The following is a 22,228-nucleotide window of genomic DNA, read 5'->3' on the forward strand; positions in this document are numbered from 1 at the left end:
ACTGCTCGTACTTGGTTCTCTGCTGAGAAGTTAAAAGGTCAAATGTTAGCCTAATGCCTAAGGCTAGAATTGATTTTTAGTTCTCATGGAGTCTTTTGTTAGTATTGGTTTATTTTATAGAGAAGACAGTACTAAAACCTTTGTGCAAATTGGATAAGGATGGAAGTTAAATAACAACTTTAGCACTTCCAAAACAAAAACTTTACAGAAGACACACTTGGATTTTAATCCGCATTTTAGGGCAGCTTTGGAGATCCCATGAAAAAGGAATCTTCCAACTGTATAATATGTTACAAAAAGAAATAAAAAAAGAAAGAAAGAAGAGGTCCACCCAAATAGAATAATAGGGTTTGGGCCGAATTGGGAATGGCGTTGTGCAGTAGTATGCGTAACACCGTGTTACGCACCTCCGAGCCGTCAGATCGTACATCCGACGCCTTAGATTTCATCTCGGCAATGAACGCCTCTTGATTGTCGGTTGCCGAGATGAGATCCAAGCCGTCGGATGCACAATCCGACGGCTCGGAGGTGCGCTAAATGGTGCTATGCATTTCACTGCACAACATCAACGTTGGGGCTATTTGGGGATTTGTACATCTGGTACAATGAGATTTTGGACATGAAAAGTGTTTCAAACGTGACCCTGAACCTTTGGTTAAACTTACCTAAACACTTGGTTTAGGTTCATGTTTGAGACAAATGTTGTGATTACATGATGTTGCTGTAGGTTTTCGGTCGGTCTTGATATACCGGTCGGTTTTTTTTGGAATAGAAAAAATTGAAGTTTTCGGTTTAATTTCGGTCACCTGACTTTTCACCCCGAATCTGACCAAATCCAACCGAAACGTTAAAACAAGAAGGGACCGTAAAAGTACCATACACTAGGTCTAGCCCGTCTAGGCGATATGTTTACTCAAGAAATTCAATGAAACAAAATTAATCCTATTCCAAAAACTTTCTTAAAAAATAAATAATTATTTGTAATTTTCAAACTTAAAAATAATGAATTTTTTTGCATCGTTTAAAAGATCTCAAATCAAAAAAGATTCATATACATATTTTTAGATTTCAGTAAACCCATTATTTTTTAGCTTGAATTTGAAAATTGTAAATAAGTACTTATTTAATTCAATGTTCTAGAATAGACTAATGTACAGGAGGTGACAGGGGAGAGATTATTCAGTGCCTTAGGACACCACGTGGCGGTGTCCGAAGCCTCTCCTCACCACATATTGTTGCGGAGTTTTCACACTTAGTCTTTGACTTTACAGAAATGTGTGATTGAAGGAGATGCCTGGGGCAGCACATGGCGGCGCCTGGGACATTAAGGCCACGTTCCTGAACTCCATTTAAGTACTTATTTTTTAAGAATATAATTTCAAATTCAAAAATAATGTGTTTATACAAATAATTTTTTTAGCAATATGGATCTCATCTGATAGATCTCATTAAGATCTTTTGAATGGAACAAAAAGAATTGAAAAAATATTTTTTTACTTACATTATTTTTTAGTTTGAAAATATAAAATAAACACATATTTTTTAGGCTTATCTACTTATTTGGTCCTTATAAATTAGTCTCAATTTCATTTTCGTCCTTGTAAATTTTACCCTTGCAGTTTATGATGAGTTTCAATGTTACCCTTTCCATCAATAAGTGGATGGAAATTGCTTAGGTGACCAACATAGGCCGATAAAATGACTCTAATAACCCTGTCCTTTATTTTTTTTTGGAACGTGTACGGTGTACCTCTACAAGAAAAATTCTACTAGAAATTTGTAAAAAAGGAAAAGGAAACCCAGTTGGGGTCTTCCCTCTATTGTTCTCTCTTTCCCTTCTCGTATTCTTTCCCTCTCTAATCTCTTTCCATCTCTCCCTCTCTCTTTCCATTGTGTATTTATACAACATATAACGAATACAACCCACACACACACATATAGAGCATACCCATATATATCACGCACACATGCACAATACCTCTTTTCTCTCTCTATCCCGTATGCCACGGTTATAGACGCCGGTCAGACTCCGTCGCCAGGAATGAGGAACCCAATTTTTGTACATTAGTGATTTTGAGTCTAATTTGTGAAAATTGTTAACCTTCTTTTTTATCATCGGATAAAAATGCAATTGACAGGGGATAAAGGTAAGACCTATTTGGTTAAAATTACAATTGAGATAGGGAAAAGGATAGACCCATTTGGTTAAAATTGCCGTTGATTGGAAAACAAGGTAGACCCATTTGGTTAAAATTGCAATTGAATGGGAAAAAAAGGGAGATCATTTGGTTAAAATTGTGATTGATGGGGAAAAAGATAAACCCATTTGATTTGAATTGCAATTTGCTGTAATTGACAAGGGAAACAAGGTAGCCATGGTTGGTGTTGATGAAAGTGTGGTGGTTGAGGGAGTGAAGAGTGGAGGGCATTAATATATAGATTTTGTGATTTGGAAATGTCCGAAATGTTGGTGTAAAAGGTAAAATGTAATTAGAGAAAAAAAAATATTAGTAGTGTAAAAGGTAAATGTAATTAAAGAAAAAAAATATTAGTAGAATTTTGTGTGTGTGTGTGTGTGTGGTGGTGGGGGCGGGGGGGCGGGGGCGGGGGTAGAGTCATTTATCAATCTCTGTTAGCCACCTAAGCAATTTCCGTCTACTTATTGACGGAAAGAGTAACATTGAAACCCGTCATAAACTACAAAGGTAAAATTTAAACAAAAAAATTTACAAGAACAAAAATGAAACTGAGAGTCCGTTCCAGAACACCTTCTTAAAAAATAAGTACTTATTTCACATTTTCAAACTAAAAAATAATACAAATGAAAAATAATTTTTTAATTTTTTTGTACTGTACTAAAAATTTCAATGAGATCTTTCAAACAAAATTCATATTATATATTTTTAGATTTCAATAAATTTATTATTTTTGAATTTGAAATTGTCTTTTTAAAAAATAAATTTTTATTTTGCGTTACGGAACAAAGCCTGAGACTAATTTATAAAGACCAAATAAGTAGATAAACCTATTTTTTCGTGACAGGGACCCCCCCTATATGTGCCTATCACAAAAATATCATAGTACCACTCCTATCCATATAAAATTTGCACAATGGAAGGACAAGCATATCAGTACTATTTCCTGCAACTCTTTTTGACTCCCATGTCACAAATTTAATATCATCAAAAGCAAAAGTCACTTCACTTCGCCATCGGATTTAACCCTTGTTGCCCGTGATGACAGCTTCATTTACTAGTGTCCCAATTCCCAAGAACGTGCGGCCCAAAGAAATTTAGTACTATGAGATGAGACATTCCAATGATTTTCAACCGTTCAACCATTTGGTAATTTCGACCGTACATTACCGAGATTAACGATCCAGATGTGCACAATACACACAGCATCATTCTACAATCTTCCATATGACTGTTGCCCGTGATGACAGCTTCATTTACTTAGTGTCCCAATTCCCAAGAGCGTGCTGCCCAAAAAGATTTAGGTCCCATTCCGGAAAACGGAAATAAGTATTTATTTTTTAAAAATGTAATTTCAAGTTTAAAAATTATGTGTTTATATAAATAATTTTTCTATCAATATGGATCTTGTTTGATAGATCTCATTGAGATCTTTTATACGGTGAAAAAAAAATTGAAAAATAATTTTTTATTTATATTATTTTTGAGTTTGAAAATGTGAAATAAGTACTTATTTTTTAAGAAGGTGTTCTGGAACGGAGCCTTAGTACTATGACATTCCAATGATTCTCAACAGTTCAACCATTCGGTTATTCGGATCGTTAATTGTCGAGATTAATGGTTTGAATGTGCACAACGCACAGCACCATCCCTCGGTTTTGAGATACAATCTTTCATGTGACTATTCATCTCTGTTCAAATAAATACTCATTGATTAAATCAAACCGTTGTCAATACATAGTTGACCTGATTTTCTTAATGGCGACACATACATGAAGATTTAGAAAATTATTGGCCGCTCCACTAGTATTCCAAGGGGTCAAGCAAATCCCTTGAGTTTAAAAAATGTACTAAAATTCTATATATTTTTGCACATAATTTGACTTTTTTCTTCAATATTGTCAATAGTGGAACATTCATAGAAGTCTAGAATAAATAAAAATTCACTTAAATTAATAAGAAAATTATATAACTCAATAAAATAAAATAAATTAGGTCCGATAAATTTTCATCCGAAACAAATATATTTATTTTATTAGTATTTTGTGTATACAAATGTATTTTAGATACTTTTGGCACCGCGGGCTAAAATTCTTTCCTAACATGTTGGGGGCCAGAGGGGAACTTCAACTCTTCACGGTTGGGGCTCCTTAATTCTGCAGCTGCTAGTGTACATGTTGGGGGCCAGAGGGGAACTTCAAGGTTGGGGCCCCTTAAGTATTGTTCAGGAAAAAAAAACCAAAAAGTTGATCAACCTAAAAATTAAAACAAAAAAAATCTATAATAAAGTAGATTACATTCCCACTCTTCTTACATTTTTAGTGACAAAAGTAGTAATTACGATAGCATAATCAACCTTTTCCGCGATTTGTCTATCAATTGAAAGCTTAGCTAACCCATTCAACTGTTCTTGCGATGTGGATAAGCGAAGATAAGTTTTGATTAGTTTGAACTTTTAAAAGCTCCTTTCACCGGAAGCAACGGTAAAGAGAATAGTTAATAGTGCTCTATATGTAATCCATTCATTTGAAAAACAATCATCCATATATAATGGGCTTACTTTTTATCCCTACACTAATACCCTATGAAATTTGGGGGCCCCTAATTTTGAAAAAAAAAATGGGGGCCCAAGGCACATGCCTTCATCGCCTCCCCTCAAGGACAGCCCTGGCAGCCGCCCTTGATTAGAGATGTTGAACATCGAACTTCCCACTTGAAAGCTAAAGGATACTATTAGAAGTGCTAAGAGCCACATTCGGTGTGACGAGGCAACGTTAGGCGGCTTTAAAGTGAGAGATTATTCTACGCTTCAAGAGCAATGATCTTTTCTCACACAAAAGTGGGGGGCCCACACTTTTGTGGGGGGGGGGGGGGGGGGGGGGGGGGGGGGGGCACATTGCTCCTGGAGTCCTTTAGAGCTGTTATGATTTCCTCTTCTGAAAATGGCCTCTCCAAATCCCTCTAAAAAATCCTCGCCTAGCCGACTAGCACATGTCCGTCATTCTATGCCTTTCCTGGCCCGGTGGCATACATATCTTGCCTAGCCTAGCCCGGTAACATACATACCTTGCCTAGCCTAGCCCTGTCAGTGGCCATTTGGAATGTATAAAAGTTGGTAAATTCACCGTCCCAAACCGGAATTGCTTCGATGGTGGTAGCAGTAGCGCCCACACAACACCACTCCGTTGTGATAGCTGCCGACTAACCATAACAAACATGGAGTACATTATTTGGCTTTGCAAATTATTGAATTTGTTTTGGTTGGTTGCAATAAAAAAACCTTTATCTTGGGAAGTGATTGATTCTCAGGTTCCGGAAAACAGTGTGATACATCCCATCTACATGCCCTGCCAATCTTCCTTTCCAGGTACTCTTTTCAAATTTCTAACTTCATTGGTTCAAGATCTAGGTAGGGTTTCAAAGGACAAGTTCAAACCGAAACCGAAACCAAAAATCTTCATATCTCGCAAATCGACAGGCCAAATCCACATTAGTGTTTTCTAGATAGTAAAATTACAGGTACAGTCGTCCGAACCAACTCGTTTGAAATCATGTGCATGTGGCCTTTTTTTGCTTGTTGCCATTGTCAATCCCTTTGCTGCGACGTTGGATAATCATCACTTTGGGGATTCGGCATACATGGGTGCGGAAAAAAAAAACAAACAAACCTAGATAAACTCGTCTTTTGGGTTGGAGTCCTGCCCGTGACAAGTGGTATCAGAGCTAACAAGTAGCGTCATCTAGTACGAGGCTGTAGCAGGAACCTTAGAACGACAAGGGCTTGGTCAGAAGAATGCAAACGGCTTTTCAAATTCCACATCTCAAGAGGTCATGAGTGTAACCGAAACAAAGGTAACTCCACCTAATAAGCTGGAGTAGTATTTTCAACTCGTACAGAAATATACGGTACCAAAAATGTACGTCGTCTTGTTGTGGGGTCCACTTTTGAGTCTCACACGTATAATTCAAACCGCTCATTAATTTAATATAATTTTTCGAGTGGCCTTTCAAAAAAATCGAGACTAGCTTGTCTCGTTTATCTTTCTCTAATAGCCATTCCTCAAACACGATCATACAGGCAGGTTTCATTGCGGGTTGTTTTTTTGTTTCACCTTTGAGGAATGGGCCGTTGGGTATGGACTGCACTACCTTGTGCAGTCCAGCCAACTCCAACCCTATGTCGAGTTTATTGATTGATCCGATTCGTTCACATTACAAAGATTCGTTAAGTACCGGTCACATAAAAAATCAAGTTCAATCAGATACCGAACAATATCTAACTGGAACACATGTACATAAAAAAAAGAGGAGTTGGACACATTGGGAATATAACTTGAAGAGCTTTTTGTAAAATAGGGCACAATGGATTATAACTTGAAAGGCAAATAAGGTATTTTATTGACTTGATTTTCTACGTAACTATAGTACTCAACGAGCTCTTGCAATGTAAAGGAATCGAATCATCAAAATGAATGAGACACGGGGTCGGAGTTGGCCGGACTGCATGGGGTGCAGTCTACAGTCCCAACGGCAGACAAACCGTCTCCATAAAATAAAAATAAAAAACAGTTTACAGGCAAACATGAAGGCAAGAAATTCTATACATTCAATCTACTGCTATAAGAAGCTGATTCGCCTGGAACCAAATCACAAAGCACATTTGATGTCCTTCACTTTAGAAAACAGGAAAATAACATTTCACATTTCAGTAAGGTTTAGAAATATTCTACGAATCCATACAGTGATGAATATCATTTCTATTGGTCGAGTTGTTATTGAAGCATAATATATCAACGAACAACCATATAACCCAGAATGGGTTTTTCCAACTTTGAGATTGCGGGCGAATTTCTTAGCCTTTTGGAAAAGATGAAGATCGATCGTAGAGGTGTATTTCCCTTTTAAAAAATAAAAAATAAAAAATAATTCATAGAGGTTTATGAGATATCCATCTTTCGAACATAGTTGAACATTCAAAAGGTTTGTACTCTGCAGCGGTGTGTCCGCCTCCCTGTTTAAAAAACTGAAATTAATCAAACAAAGCAGAAAAACAGGGAAAAAGAAGAAGAAGACCAGGACTATTTTTTGAGCTATTGAAGTTGAATAATTTCATGCCTTAACCGTGGCGTATGTCATCCCATTGGAATAGCTCCTTGTGTAACTGCACATCAACGTCGTCGACCAATAATTGGAGTTAAGTTTCTTGATATATAGCTTAATCCCAGGTGAATTCAAAGAAAATAAATTGTCTAAAACTAGGTAACTCACCCGGCAACCTGGCCTTCGACAGTCCATGGCCTCCAGTCGTCAACAATGGAGTAGTTCAGTGATTTAATCCATGCTTGAGTTCCCAAAAATGGAACAATCAGGTCATGATCACCGCTGTTTCAACAACAGAAAGTTACCAACTATTAGGCTTCGAGGCATATCGAATTTTCTTTTCTTTTTTTTTTTTTTCAAATTTCACAAATGATTTTTACCTGTATATGAGAGACCTGTAACCTTTAATGCTGAGTTTTACATGATACTGGTAACTGTCTGTGATTGTAGAAGTGTAAGGCAAGGTAAAGTTGCATCTTATCCACGGCCCTATGCTGCCCTGCGGTAAGAATTTCAATACATTTTCCTGATTTCTGTTGTCTCCAAATATTTTCTCCATAATAGGTAGGAAATTTCTAGTTCTTCCATAATTTTGTAAGAAAAAGTTCCACCTTTTTAACACAGAGTGCTTCTCGGACGCCATCATCATCAAGCCAACGATAGGAAAGCTGATATCCATCAACCTAAATCAAGGAATATTAAGTTTACAAAATAGCCTGCGACCAGATCATTAGAAGAAGAAAATACTGCTCTGCCGAACAAGAACTACACAAAAATATAGTACTGAAATGATGTGGCCATGGCAATCTCGGAATAATAAATCATATTGGTAGTTTTTTTGTCCTTGAAACAAAACATCCACAAAGAACTCACAGCAGTGCTCATTGAAAATCCTAAGAACTTACCCGATTAGATGCACAAGGCGATTGTTCAGGAAGGAGGAGCTCCGCGTTTTCATCATAAAGAGATCTTCTTTCACCAAAGAACTGGTGTGGTTTCGGAGAAGCAAATCCACATAGAGGTTCCAAAATTTGTGCTGCTTGAATTCCACTGATACACTGCGAAAAAAGAGGGACAAGGTAAGCGAATTTGGGTGGTTACGTGAAGAGTCCACAAAACAAATAGTTGCTGACCTGAGAATAAGCCTCAACATCATTAGAGCACTCAGCATTGCTTGGATCTACATTCATGTACTCTCCCTCACAATTCCTTTGCAGTGACTAAAAATAAAGAGAGAGAAAAAAAAACTGTTATAGGAAAGGCGCATCTTATCATATTTTCTAGTATTACATACTGTAGCTGACGGAATGACATGGGGGATTGACATTGGATTGGATTTTGAAATAGAGGAAAGGGTAATTTTGAGGTAGCACTAGATGTATACCTCATAGAGTTCATCAGAAATTAGTCCCATTCCATGAGCAAATGGAATAGCATAATTTCCGTCCCCAAGGAGAAACGTTACAGGGTTGCCAAGTACGTATCCCTGATACGATTCAGAAACCAAAAATGAGTCCATGGTGAAGCGTTAAACAAACATTTTCTTCTGCTTCTGTAATTTATTACTTCTTTACGCAGTCCTGGGCGTTTTATTGAGCATACCAAAAGGACTTTGGGGTCAAAATCCAGTTTGACGAATTTCGGAGTGTTTCTGTGTTGGTAAGAGATTTTCCAAATGTGTGGGTCTTTAGGGGATTCAAAAACAAGTTTTCTGTTAATCTTCTATCTGACTTTTTACAGTATGACCGCGTGCTGGAAATCACACCAGATCGTAAAGGCGTGTTAAATGGCTCATAAATAGCAAGAACTTAAGCAGCAATGGATCATGATGGCAGTTATAGGCGGTTATATTGCGACTGTAAGATACAGTTTAGTGACTCTAAGTTCGAATTATTAATGACATGAATGCCTGAAAAAGTCACAAATAGGTCTATACAAAGACCAGTTCTGGGCAATTAAAAAGCATAGAATCAGCATTGTAGTTCTGTCGATCTCTCTAAGTTCTCTAATCAAGGCAGTACTAAACTTTTTTTTCAAATTTTATTTTCTGCAGAAATACAAGTCCATAACTTATTCGAACTTGTACATCAAAACTGTGAAACTGGTCAGTAGTAGGTCTTTGTTTGTGCAGATGCAGACTAACTCAAGGCGAAAAATGACTTCATCCTATCCGACACGAAATTTGTCTCAACTCAACAAAGCACAAACTTGGTGGGAGCATGAAAAAAGACAATGACACGCCTAGAAGAATTTGCTTTCGAAATCCGTGAACAGTTCTAGTTATTGAAAATCTGTCTTTAACAGTGCAGTCCATTTAGAAAAAGTTACAGACCTTGAGATTTATGAATGGCTTGTTGCCTACTTCATTTCCTGCATTGACACATGGAAGACTTGAAATGTAAGGCAACACTTGAGCTCAGAAAAGGAGTTTAAGCACCAAATTCGGCATAGAATTGCAAAATTTAGTTCACCAAGATTAGGGGATCAGAAAAATGGGTACTAAATTCGATACCCATACTTAGAATTTCTTACCATCTGAAATTAGATGAGCAACGATTGGAACTGTAATGCCTGAGTACGAGTCTCCAGCTACGTAAAACGGGTTTGAGAGAAATTCTGGATGATCAATCAACCACTGCAATATGACAACTCAAATAAATAAGGACAAATAAACTTGGCAGTCCAAAATAAGCTTGAGGCGCCAACGTTCAACTTGGGTACGATAAGAGACTGTTGCAATACAGTAACTTGGAACCATCTAGTGAGGAGGGAATTTTAATCGTTATTCTAGGCTTATATTGGAACTCAATTAACGAGGACAAAGAAGAGTGAAATGAAAGTGGACGTGTACCGGTGTACGTATCATGTCATGTATCTGTATCTGTGTTCCCTAAGCGTAAACTACAAAAGAATCAAAATGGGTTATCCAGTCCCACGCAATATTTCTCTTTTTTGATGGAGATAATTTGCAGGGCTCATTCCTATAGGTACTGGGAAAGCTAAATGCGGCGACGTTTTCACTGTAATTAGGTAGTAAACATTATACCTTTCTCATAAATTCATAGGCTTGGGCACATGTTTGCAAGTCTGTAGAGTGAGCAGCCGCCGATGTTCTTGGGTAGGAGAATCCAGTACCAACCGGCAAATCTACAAATATCATGCTCGCCCCCTACATATCATTGAACCACTCCAGTAAATCGACATTGAATGCATTCTATGTCATGTATATATATCTGTTCATTCATAACAGGTATAAAACAAAACACATACTCTTGTCTGCAATGCCAATTGCTATCCATGTACTCCGTACTATTCTTTCTCTCTCTTTTTTCAAGGCAAGTGCTATGCACTTATATTTGTTCAAATATACGATATCCATATGAACACATACATATTGTACAGTTCATGCATGTATTCTACCTTGGTCCAGGAGTTTGGATTCGTAACTACCGTGGGCAGGCTCCCATCATCTGGCGCGGCCTTGAAGTTCAACGGACCTACAAATTTCACAACTAATTGATCAATAAAGAAACTTTTCTTTATTTTGTGTTCTGGTTTTTTCATTCGCAGAAATTGTCTTAATATGCCTAAGGACAATTGGGTTATCTGGTTTATTCTTACAAAAAAAACACCGCTAAACTGTTGTGACAATGACCATCTCCGTAGGTGTTTTGTTTTGTTTCTCAATATGCATAATTAATTTGTTTCGTGAGATTTTTTGGTTTTCGACGGTAAAAGTTCTGTTTATGCAAATACCATTGAGGCTTCCAACTTACTATTGGGAGCTCTTGGCAGATTTCGAAATCCACTGCTATTGATGTCTAGAGCTCAAACCTTCTGCAACCATTTCAGCCTTTATCGGCTTTTTCATGCATTTATGGTCATCGGATCAGGCGAGAATCTTGACTTGATTCAAGGTTCCCGCACCTGAGTCAATGGCTGGAAATGCAAGAGAACCCCGGTACCAGCAAACACGAGCACATAGAATTTAAAGGGTTCGCATATAATTTTCATGTTTCCATGACACAGTCAAACAGCAGTCATTTGAAGCTAGACTTCATTGTACATGACTCTGCCATGAGCCCAGTGTGAATAGCAAGCGATGCAGTAACACTTCTTAAAGCAATCTTCAATTTTTCATCTTCATCATCATCATCTTGTTCTCCAGTATTCATTATTAGATCAGTTGATTCATTTAATATAAAATAAAATAAAAAACGAATAGAAAGTTCACTTACCTACTTCATAAGCAAAACCAGTGAAGGAAGAGCAGCCAGGGCCTCCAGTTAGCCAAAGGACGAGCGGATCCTCTCTTGGGTTCAAATCCGACTTGGCAAAGTAGTAGAACAACTGCACATCCTCTGACTCATCCACTCCCACATAACTGAGTATATACATGTTCAAAAGAAATTATACACATCGGTGAAAACTCATTCGCAAGGTGAGTTTGATTCAAAAAAAGAAAAAAACCAATCTGATCCATGTCAGAATCCATCTGGGAATTTCCAAAGTTATTAATAGAAGGTTCAATTGCAACGTTATGGATGATTCTACCGAACGGATTTAGTTGCGTAAGTTGAAAACTCAACATTGCTACGACAAAAATTGCAAAATCTTTCCGGAAGCCTTATTATTCTTGAAAAATATATAGCTGGATAATTAGAACACGGAGTTCCATTTCGAAAAGCAATGAAAAATGCCGTTGAAAAAACTAAAGCAATTCGAGTACAGATTGCAGAGCTGTTCAAATTCGGTACTTGTAAGAATTGTATTGTAAGCAGCTTTTAGCTCAAAAGCAAGGCTATGGCAAAAACACGAGAAAATTTTCGGTGATGGGTGGGCATGGCCACGTGGTATCCGTGCGCGCATCTTGGCAATCCAAACGTGTGGCAACAATTCAAAGTGTGACTTAAAAGCTGTCAGGATCAAGTCACAACCTCTTATGGTCAGGACCGTAGCACTTCCTCTTTTCCGATCGAATTTCGATGATCCAAGCCGTGTTCAGAACGTGATTTTAAGGGTACACCACTAGAAATTGGCAAAAAAATGACCGGAAAGGGCTTGAGTTGAACAGTTTCTTATTGAACTGTTCAATAAAAAACTGTTGGGATGAAGCCTTGGTCTTTTTTTTCCAATTTCTCGCTAGTACCCTTAAAATCACGTTCTGATCATATTGAGCGGCTCGAATCATCGAAATTTGATCGGAAAAGGGGAGATGTTGACGGTCTTGACCGTAAGAGGTCCTGACTATACTGGAGTCATAAACAAACAACAACATGACTACTACTACCCCACCCTGTTTCGAGCTCAAAAGGAAGGGGTCCATCAAATCCAGGGACAAACTTAACCGCAGAAGAGTAAGAAAGTACAAGCTGTGAAAAAGGAAGCAGAACTGAAAGAAGCAAAATCAGATAGAAGAAGAAGAATAAGAAGAGGAAGCAATTGGGTGTCGAAAACAGCTTGGCATTTGAGCCATTCAGCACTGCCATTTCTTCTTCTTTCTTTATATATAAAAACTGGTGAAAATGGAAGGAACAACTTGTGGGTATATATAATATAGTATGGAATTGTATAGACACCTGATGAATGTGGGGGATTTTGGGATAAGGAGACCATGAGAATGTGTGGCTGATGTACATTAGGAATGGCTGTGGGGATTTGGACGCACCTTCTTCAATTCTCTCTTGGCAGCTATTAATTATGGCTGGACAGCATCATGCCTGGATTGGCTTCTATTTCTGGAAAGTCTAGACCAGGACGGCATCAAAGAAAGTGTCATCACGCGCTTTGTCGCATAGTTCTTCAAAATGCCCCGCGCTTTCAGCTCTCAATTCTCGCACTGCTCACAATCTTCACTCTTGCAGATTTTAGTAGCTTAGGATGTGTTTTGAAGACGTTTTCACGTTGGCACAGTCTCTCACCCACATGTGAATTATCTAACTTAGGTCGCACATCAATGTCTAATTTACACAAAGGGCATGATATTCACATCAACGTGAGAAATGTTAATCTATTACTAGAGTAGTAGGAACAGCTATATTGCGGATTTTAGTAGCTTAGGACGTGTTTTAAAGAAAATTTTCACGCTTGCGCGCTCTCGCACCCGCATGTGAATTATTTAACTTAGGGTCACACATCAGTGGCTAATTTATGCAAAGGGCATGATATTCACATCACTGTGAGAAATGTTACGTCCATTACTAAATGTGAAAATCTTATTACGGAGGAGCTGTGAATAAGGTTTATGGTGTTTAATTTCGGCCGTCCACGAAATCTACTACTCCGTTTATAGATTGTTATTAATCCGGATCTTCGAAAACATTTTTGGACGTCTGAGATTGCGTGGAGCCGTGACTAACTTATTAGTAGGAACAGCACTTTTGTTGTGAACGGCAGTTATGAAGATGGCTCGCACTTTTAATTTCTTAAACGCCCAAAAAAACTTTTAAGAAGGGATAAAACACTATCGTCCTACTTTTCTTCTCCCCACTTTTTCTACTTTCACATTTCAGATTTGCGTAGTACAATTTGGACACACATCACGTGTGCCCGGGCATCTAATACACCGAAGTGTTCGAAACCGTTGAATACATGTAGTTCCGGACACGCATCGGACGGTTTTGGTTTTGTGTCCCGAACTATGCCCAAAACCATTACTGCATCCCGTTCTATATATTAAAACATGAGATTGTCCTGTTTCCGGCTGTGCTGTAAACAGCTCCGGCTGTGCTGTAAACAAGCTGTTTACAGCACAGCCGGAAACAGGACAATCTCAAAAACATGACACTCAATAGGACAACCACAACATGTCAAAGGGCTCTTTAAGAACTACACCCCGTTCTATATTTTAATTGTTCAAGCTTTAGAAGTTGCGAGATTAGTTTTTTTTTATCAGCAAAGAAAATTTCATTATTATATAGATAAAAAATAAAATCATTACGTAGCAAAAAAAATGTTTTGAAAGGGCTTCGAGGAGACCAAAACTCTCATAGTGCTACAACTCGCAAAAACTTGACCTACCCTCATGGCCCTTTCCAAGAAAATACACTACCCAAGTACGCCTGCCCTCAGCCTCTGCCGAAACGTTGCTGCCGCTTCCACCGACCTCCAAACTCCTCCCCCGCTGCTGCCTACCCTCCTCACAGATCGAAAGTGTCGCCGCCCAAAGAGTACCTCCCATCTTGCCATTCTACCGACAACCCAAACACCCTGAACTCGAAAAAAATCGCCGACCACCCCACCACCACCTCAAACGCCACAACCACATCAAAGCCGCTGCCATGTGCCCCACTAACACAGTAAACCGCCCCAAACACCTCAAATGCAACACCCAAACGCCAAAGCCACGGACACTTAGTATGGAACATATGGAGTACAACCTACTAATCCGGACAGAAGCAGCTCCGGCATGTTACGAGAATGTGCACGGTAGTGGAGAAGAGAACTTTTTATCTGACCGAAGCTTAAAAATTAGCTTTGGTCCTTCCAGTTTTTAGAGATTTTTTAAGCAATTCTCGAACTAAATGTTGAGAAGTACAGTAATAATTCAGAAGTAAATAAATTCTCTCCCACAAAAGAAAGCTGCTCATAAGTGTTGTCTAAGCTTCAATTTTGCGAGTCACAGTACCACAAGCTTCAAGTAAAAGCAACACAGATGACAGACAAATAACCTAAACTCCAACAGAAAGAATCAACATCCCATTTGACCTGAAACTGGTGTGTGCTCTCTATGTGCCCACAATATACAGCCCTCTTGGTTTATGATGGGGTGACTTTACAGAGACATCTACCCAAAAAGACTTTACAGAGACTCGCAAAACAAATCTACACATCAAGAAAAATCAGACAGGAGGGGGTGCGGAATTAACGGCAACCTTTTCCATTTCTGTTGTCATGACCTCTTCGCCTCTCTTATCTTCCACTTTTTCAACCTTCAATCTCTGTCACAGAAGAGATATTTGGTGAAGGAAACTTCAAGTACACCTCAAGTGATGAATAAACAGAATAGCCTATAGAGAACGCCCACAATTGACAAGAAACGACATGTTCCTTCCACATGACAAGGTGGGAGTACAGCGTTCCTAGATAAAAGCACCAACAAAAAAAGGTAGCGCATAGCGGTAACATACTATAACTAAATAAACTTCCAGGCCTCATTTGTTTGTCCACATTAAAGCATCAGTTTGCACTATTACGTGTAAATATGTCAATTATTTTCCTTGATAAGTAGTAAGGTATTGTACTTAACGGGTCCAAGTGTGTCAATGGCATTGATATAGGCAATCAGGACCAGTTTTGGAGTTTTTCTTGGTAATGTCAGATGGAAAATTACTGGTTGTACCAGCAGCAACTGAAAAGTTGCTAATTGTTGCTGTTCTGGTTGTCGTAGAAGTCTTTGTAGCTTTTGAAGGCAATTAATTTCCCTTCAAACGTTTTATGGTGGTTTTGCTGTTAAAAAATCACATTAGTACAATCAAATTCAGGCTACTTTCAAGACAACTAACCTTTGTTCCTACAGAAGGGTCCTTTGTCGTTTGAACAAACATGTTTGCGTACAGCTTCGCGTCTCTCTTGTCGCTCTCAGCTTGAAGTTGTTTCAAATTCTTCTGGATCAACTTCACCTCCCTGAAAAGCAACCTTGCAATGCTATTGTCCCCCGTAAAAGCGATAAAAGAAAGATAAACTTGACACTAAATTTAGACAATCTCACTGAAGAATTACATATCCATACCTGTTGTGAGGGTCAGCCTCGAGGGCCTTCTTGATGTCTGATTCAGCCAAGTGTAAATCAGCAGTTCGCAAGTAAGCTTGTGCCCGTCTGTACAAAGCTTTTACATTGTGGAATTCCACGTCTACAACCTGTTAGAGGTGGGATTCCACATCTAGGACCTGTTAAGAGGTTGAATGCACAAATACAAGTGCAATATATGTTCTCCCATACTCCAAGAGCGTATCCCAAAAATTTCCCAATTCAAGTCAAACAAGAAAATTGGTTCAAAGCTAAACTACAATGCTCAAGCTCGGTTTGTTCATTTTTTCAGGCTTGATATCATGCTTACAGCACATTGTTATACTATATACAAATGGCAAGAAAGCACTTCTCCGACCAAAAATGCATTTCGACAGTATACCAGCATGGGAATTCTATGTATACGTCTTCAGTTTTTTTATGAGTATTGAGTGATACGCTTTTCCAACTCGATCCATGCTACTTTAAAAAACACACTTCTTTGGTTTCTCAATATAACAAATTCACGTTAGCCAGTTCTCCTTTTGCTCTGATGCAAAGTAAAAAATAAATAAAATCTCTTTTACTCTTTACCTTGGAACAAAGCTTGATTGCTTCCTGGAAGTCATTCAGCTTAAGGCTGCAAGCCGCACCATTTAGCCAGCACGACACTCTTAATGCTTTGACTAGCTTTTCAACATCGTCTCCAAAGGGTGCATCCTCATGAACATAGTCGGCTGCCTAAGGAGAATGATTAAAGAAATATTGATGAATCAGAAGTTAATAAACATGGAGCCTCAAGATTTCTGACAGAAATCATGCATAGTACTACCTTGTCATATTTTTTGCCAGCTCTTAGATACTTTCCATCTTTAAAGAGCAGATTGCCTTCTTCTTTCTTTCTCTCAGCTGCCTCGAGTCTTTCTTGACTAGTCATTTCCCATGGTGCTTTCTCCTTTTTATCAGACAAATAGGACAGGAATCAATGAAAGTTAGGCAGAGATCATCATAATGTGCTTTTAAATTAGTTTTATCATATCCAAGGATTACCACCTTTACGATAATTTGACTTAGTCATTTGAATACCCTAAATATTTTCCTATTACTTCCAACTTAGACCATGAGTTTATGGTACAAATTTTATTTGCTTAGAAAACTTGCCAACAGATATAAAAGAAAGAAAAGAAGAAGAAGAAGAACATTGCTTCTACCCCTAGATTCAGCCCAAATTTGAAAAGAAATGTAACATACAGCACAATTTATAGAGACAATTTGGCCAAAAGTGTCATTCAAACCTTGCCACGTTCTTGATTGGGTAAATTTGGAAGAAAAAGTATACGAGTTCAAGGTAACTATGGTTTTCCATCAAACTAGATAAATGAAATCAATGTCTAAAGGACCACTGTGCCTAATGGACAATATGATTGACATATTACATATTACATATCATGTGGTCCTTTTGCAACTAATATAATCTGATTATGCGTTCCAAAGTTTCACTAGTGCAGAAATACCTTTACAAAGTCCAACATTTCAATTTCATAGATTAGAGTTGAATTTGGTGGAACTACAGCATGATCACACTTAACAGCTGTGCTTCCAAATCCATATTCAGGAGTAATTGTCAATATTGCCTGCTCCTTCTTCTTCATTGTTACTGCTGCTCGGTCCAAACCAGCAATTACTTGTTCTTCAGACAGACAAATGCAACCAATATTTAGTTATAGCTGGTCCTCATATGCCCTTTGTTACCACGAGATAAAGATGCTTCTCCCCACAGATTATAGGCATGTTCAATAGTTTTATGACGGAGTTACCTTCATCAGTAATGAACTCCAATGGACCTTCATCAAAGCCTTTCTTCTCAAATACGGTGCCATCTTCTAGCATGGCTGTATACCTAACTGCAGAAATTTGGGCACAGAACATTTTCAAAGTAGGCTTGACAAGAGACTGAGCAATTCTCGAATATAATACAGTGGATAAAACAGATACAAAATCAATAAAGCACACATTCTTCTTATCAAGTGCAACATATAATAACTACATCTTTAAGCTTGTGTATCTTCAACATTCATTGATTTCCATCCAATGGGTGCTCTCTTAAGGCAAAAAGGGCTTGGGTCATGTTTGGCTTAGACTGTGAGACATGGCTTTTGCATGAATGTAAAGTTACAATAATAATGCAGGAAAGACCAAGAACAAATTTCTCAAAAAATACAGTTGTTGCTCTGAATATTTCATAAAAGTACTAATGATGATATAACTCAACTACATTGAACTGAAACATTTCCACTTTCAAATAGTACTTGTTTCCATGTGTATAATACTTCCTAAACTGGTCAAACCTGTGGCTTTTCATGTACGAGGAGTTAAAGATCTTCTCCTTTCTTTTCTACTTTGGTATATGGGATGGACTAGAATATTAGATAATGGGTGACAGATTCAAGCCACTCTCTAATACGCCACTGGCTGTAATGCACAAGCTTCATATTCAAGCTATGTCAAGATAATTTTTAAATCCAGATTGATCTTGACCACATTGCTCCAAAACTTAATGCTTACAAAAGGATACTCACCAGTGACAACTGCACCCTCATTTGCAGTAAGAGTCCCTTCCCCTTCGCTCAAAATCTTCTTGAGTACCTTCGAATCATCAGTGACATTAATGACAGGCTTAAAAGAAACAAGCTCCAGATCAACGTTTAATACAGAACAGGGTGGGATCGAAGGAAACTCATTTGTTGATTTGCTACCCATCTCTCCAAAAGCATCTGCAACAATTTTGTGCAGTTAACCACCCTGATGGACTGCATAGATGCATTAGCAATAGTACCGCTAACAGAAAGTGGGAGGTGAGTTTTTCCAATAAATTTCCCACGATCAAGAAAAGCCAAAGAAGAGCTATAGAAACATCTCTAGAATGGTCAAACAACACCTATAAGTAATTAGTCCAAGACTCCATGTTACACATGGCCAAAGGCCTGAAACCATTTCGGTAACTCTCGCATTCTATTGTGAATAAATACTTCTATCTCAAGGATAGAGAGAACATCAGTTGGTGCCATAGACTCAAGTTCAATTTTCCAATTCTGAATATGAAAGTCATAGTAGTCTTCAGTATTCTCAATACAAATACTGGCCATCTTGTTAAATTTCTCTTTTCTTGTTGACAATTGGTGCTTCACACCCCTCTTTCCCCTACAAAAACATTCAACCTCAATCATTGCATTCCTTGCTGACTGTATGCCTATTGCAGTCATACATTACAAACTTCCCCCAATTAAAAATCCAAAAGCACTTTCTACACTTCCCTCATTCACGTTCAAATTCAGAAAAAAAAATCTTCTGATGGATATCTAGACAAGAATAAGAAAATTAGGGCTTGTTCATTTAAGCGACTCAAAACCCCTGCGCACGGTCCCCAATAAATTCTCTCTCTCTCTCTCTCTCTCTCTCTCTCTCTCTCATTACACTTTAAAACCTCCCTCAAAACCCAAACCGAACAGGGTCTGAGTGAATTAACGGCATCTCAACAAGTATTTGACTGTTTACTAATCCAATGAAAATTTTGCATGCCCTGCTCGTTGTTACTCTATTTTGCATTAAGTTAAATTCTTTTGACTGCTTCTGAGTTTAAAAGAGCACAAGTTGTACAGGTATTTCAAGCAATTATTGAATCTTGACGTCATCAATGGCTAAGTTTGAAAAATCCACTAACAAATATAACGGCGATGGGGGTGACATACATTGAGGTTGAATAATAAGATTGACCTTCTCTCCCTTTCTCATGGTCTTCAGTGCTTTCGGCAGTGCTGGACAAAACTGACCTAAAAAAGAAGCAAATATACAAAATTTCACCGAAAAAGAAAAGAAAAAAATAGAAACAGAAGTCAGCACCCTACCATACCCTCACAACTATTAATTTGAATCAGTAAAAGATTGGCAGATCCTATTAATTGATGGATAATTACCATCTTTCACGTGAAATTCAACACCTTCTTCTGGTGTCGTCGCAATAATAGCACCATCATCCAGCCTCACCTGATACTTCACTGAATTATATAACCAGAGGTTCCTCAAATCATTGATAAGACAGGAACAAAAATGGTTGAAAGCTAAAGCCTAGACAGCCTAATAAGTACACAAGTAGTACTTGCCATCAATGGCAATTATATGGCATCACAGATATTGTGATATCCAAACAAAATGCATAAGATTACCTAGAACTTCATCTAAATCACCGGGTGGGCCAGCTTGTTCTCCCTTCTCCATTACTCTCTTGATAATACCACCATCCTTGCAGATATCAACTACTGTGATCCAAGAAATGAGCTCCACTTCCAATTGAATAACACAGTTTGGAGGAACGCCATTACTACCTATGGCACCATAACCCAGTTCAGGGGGCAATGTGAACAATGCTATCTCGCCCTTTTTCATGGTAATGATTGCATGGTCAAACCCGGTAACAACTTGACCTAACCAGTAACCAGCACGAGTAAACCAATCAAATTGAAGGAAACCAAAAGTCAACACCATGAAGATAAATTGCCAAGCAAAAAAAAAAACACCATGAAGATAAAGCATCATCAGAGGCAAACATTTGACACTTCCCCAATAACCAGATATTTGGAGAGAGAGAAAGAAAACTGTCTGATTACAAGGTACCCATATTCATAAAATTAAGTCCAAGGATCATGATCCCGGCTATCAAAATCGCGTGAAAGCCAAACTTTAATGACCAACATTGTTTCTTCACCAACACTGCAGCATTTTATTATTCTGATAATGATGAGGAATCCCAGGCTTTTTTGGCCTACTCATCCCCAGAAAGGACGGAGTACGGACAGATGATTTCAACTATGGGGGGAACTATATGCGCAAGTAAAAAGTTTGTAACAAACATGTAAGTAAAACTAGGAGTGGGAACCTACATTATTTGAAAACATTCCGATCAAAATCCTACCAGACCAGGTCTTTTTCCGAACTTGGGATGGGTAGTTGCACATCCCAACTCAGTCCACACCTACTCGCCGGATACATGCAGTCTCCGCACATACCAGCAGTAGTTATCGGGAGTCCTAGAAGTGCCCCTATGGATTTTACTTAATGTGACTCGAACTTGTGACCCCTTAACTCCCAACTCTGACCGGTCAAAAACATTGTTTCAACTCAAACGGCATTAAAACCAACAAAATGACATGAAATGAAATAAAACCCAAGCGAGTCGATGCGGAGAACTCAAAAAACTCACCATAACCAAGCTTGGAGCTGAAAGGTTCATCCTTATCTCTGGTGGTGTCGAACTTGGTTCCATCAATTAAACTCCCCACGTAGTGAACTGCACCCATTCAAACAAAACAAATCACCCCCCAAGCTCCACAACATCAATTTCCAAAAGTCATCGATTTCAACATAGATAGATAGATACATATATATATATATATATATATAGAGAGAGAGAGAGAGAGAGAGAGAGAGAGAGAGAGAGAGAGAGAGAGAGAGAGAGAGAGAGAGAGAATTGGAGAGGGAAAAGGGAAAAACTTACCAGTGACTTCGTCGCCGAACTCGGGGGTGTCCCAACCGATACCGGGCTTGAGGAGCTTCTTCTTGAGACAACTTCTACCAGAGGAAGAAGTGATGATTTCTCTCTCTTCGCCGACCTTGAGAGGAGGTGCTGATTCGATTACCTCACCCGGTTCTTCGTCCAGCTCGTCGTCGTCGATTCGGAATGCTTCGGATGCCTTGAATGCCACCATTGCAGCTTACCTCCTCAATCGAACGAAGAGAGAACTGAGAAGTGCTGGATGAATTTTGCGAGAAATGAAAAAAATTGAGCTATTGGCGTTTCTCTGATGCGTGATCACTGATCAGAGAGGTGAGGGGGGTGTTGTAAATTTTACGCAAATTTTTGGGAAGACAAATGGCTTTTTTTTTATAATTTTTATAATTTGTTAATTTTTCGTTAACTTTTTTTTGAATTATTACTTCGTTATGAATCTAAAACATATAAAATTATTATTGAAATTCAAAATTTTTAAATAAAAATAAAAAATTATCTTACTGACTTATTTTTTTATTTAAAAAAATTAGATTTCAATTGTTATTTTTTACTTTTTAGAATCATTCCGTCGTGATAAAGCAATAATTCTTAAAAATTAATGAATGCAAAAAATTAAATAAAAATAAAAAAATAAACCAA

General features: G+C 38.2%; 2 protein-coding genes across 6 annotated transcripts; both read right to left on the minus strand.

Moving 5' to 3' along the window:
• Window positions 1-6,685: 6,685 nt before the first annotated feature.
• On the minus strand, window positions 6,686-12,871 carry LOC131330289 (serine carboxypeptidase-like 2). Of its 4 annotated transcripts, XM_058363826.1 has the most exons (14): window positions 12,591-12,867; window positions 11,534-11,679; window positions 10,716-10,792; window positions 10,342-10,464; window positions 9,828-9,930; window positions 9,628-9,665; window positions 8,680-8,781; window positions 8,429-8,515; window positions 8,201-8,353; window positions 7,907-7,978; window positions 7,676-7,794; window positions 7,464-7,577; window positions 7,311-7,356; window positions 6,686-7,206 (listed from the first exon to the last, which is right to left on the minus strand). In XM_058363826.1, exons 1-14 carry the CDS (start codon window positions 12,782-12,784, stop codon window positions 7,123-7,125), a joined length of 1,458 nt encoding a protein of 485 aa, XP_058219809.1. In that variant the 5' UTR covers window positions 12,785-12,867; the 3' UTR covers window positions 6,686-7,122. The 4 variants fall into 4 exon arrangements, with proteins under 4 accessions (XP_058219809.1, XP_058219811.1, XP_058219810.1 ...); XM_058363828.1 differs by lacking the exon at window positions 10,342-10,464 and having other exon boundaries at window positions 12,591-12,870; XM_058363827.1 differs by lacking the exon at window positions 8,680-8,781 and having other exon boundaries at window positions 12,591-12,869.
• A 2,006-nt stretch (window positions 12,872-14,877) lies between these two features.
• On the minus strand, window positions 14,878-21,937 carry LOC131329818 (70 kDa peptidyl-prolyl isomerase-like). Of its 2 annotated transcripts, XM_058363194.1 has the most exons (13): window positions 21,575-21,937; window positions 21,281-21,367; window positions 20,247-20,504; window positions 19,998-20,078; window positions 19,773-19,853; window positions 18,603-18,797; window positions 17,841-17,927; window positions 17,538-17,713; window positions 16,856-16,978; window positions 16,618-16,764; window positions 16,027-16,154; window positions 15,800-15,920; window positions 14,878-15,235 (listed from the first exon to the last, which is right to left on the minus strand). In XM_058363194.1, the coding sequence occupies exons 1-13, from the start codon at window positions 21,783-21,785 to the stop codon at window positions 15,137-15,139; spliced, it is 1,794 nt and encodes a 597-aa protein (XP_058219177.1). In that variant the 5' UTR covers window positions 21,786-21,937; the 3' UTR covers window positions 14,878-15,136. The 2 variants fall into 2 exon arrangements, with proteins under 2 accessions (XP_058219177.1, XP_058219178.1); XM_058363195.1 differs by lacking the exons at window positions 14,878-15,235; window positions 15,800-15,920 and having other exon boundaries at window positions 16,053-16,184; window positions 21,575-21,927.
• Window positions 21,938-22,228: the final 291 nt, after the last annotated feature.

This window comes from Rhododendron vialii, chromosome 6a (assembly GCF_030253575.1).
Source record: "Rhododendron vialii isolate Sample 1 chromosome 6a, ASM3025357v1".
In the NCBI taxonomy this organism is placed as follows: Eukaryota; Viridiplantae; Streptophyta; class Magnoliopsida; order Ericales; family Ericaceae; genus Rhododendron; species Rhododendron vialii.

Coding starts and splice junctions, on each gene's coding strand:
- LOC131330289 (XM_058363826.1), bottom strand. CDS start 12,784: ATGGCAGTGCTGAATGGCTCAAATGCCAAGCTGTTTTCGACACCCAAT. Junction 10,465..10,715: donor ATCCAAACTCCTGGACCAAG/GTAGAATACATG, acceptor AATGATATGTAG/GGGGCGAGCATGATATTTGT. Junction 7,795..7,906: donor AAGCACTCTGTGTTAAAAAG/GTGGAACTTTTT, acceptor TTCTTACCGCAG/GGCAGCATAGGGCCGTGGAT.
- LOC131329818 (XM_058363194.1), bottom strand. CDS start 21,785: ATGGTGGCATTCAAGGCATCCGAAGCATTCCGAATCGACGACGACGAG. Junction 20,505..21,280: donor CAGCTCCAAGCTTGGTTATG/GTGAGTTTTTTG, acceptor GTTACTGGTTAG/GTCAAGTTGTTACCGGGTTT. Junction 16,979..17,537: donor AAATGTTGGACTTTGTAAAG/GTATTTCTGCAC, acceptor TCTGATAAAAAG/GAGAAAGCACCATGGGAAAT.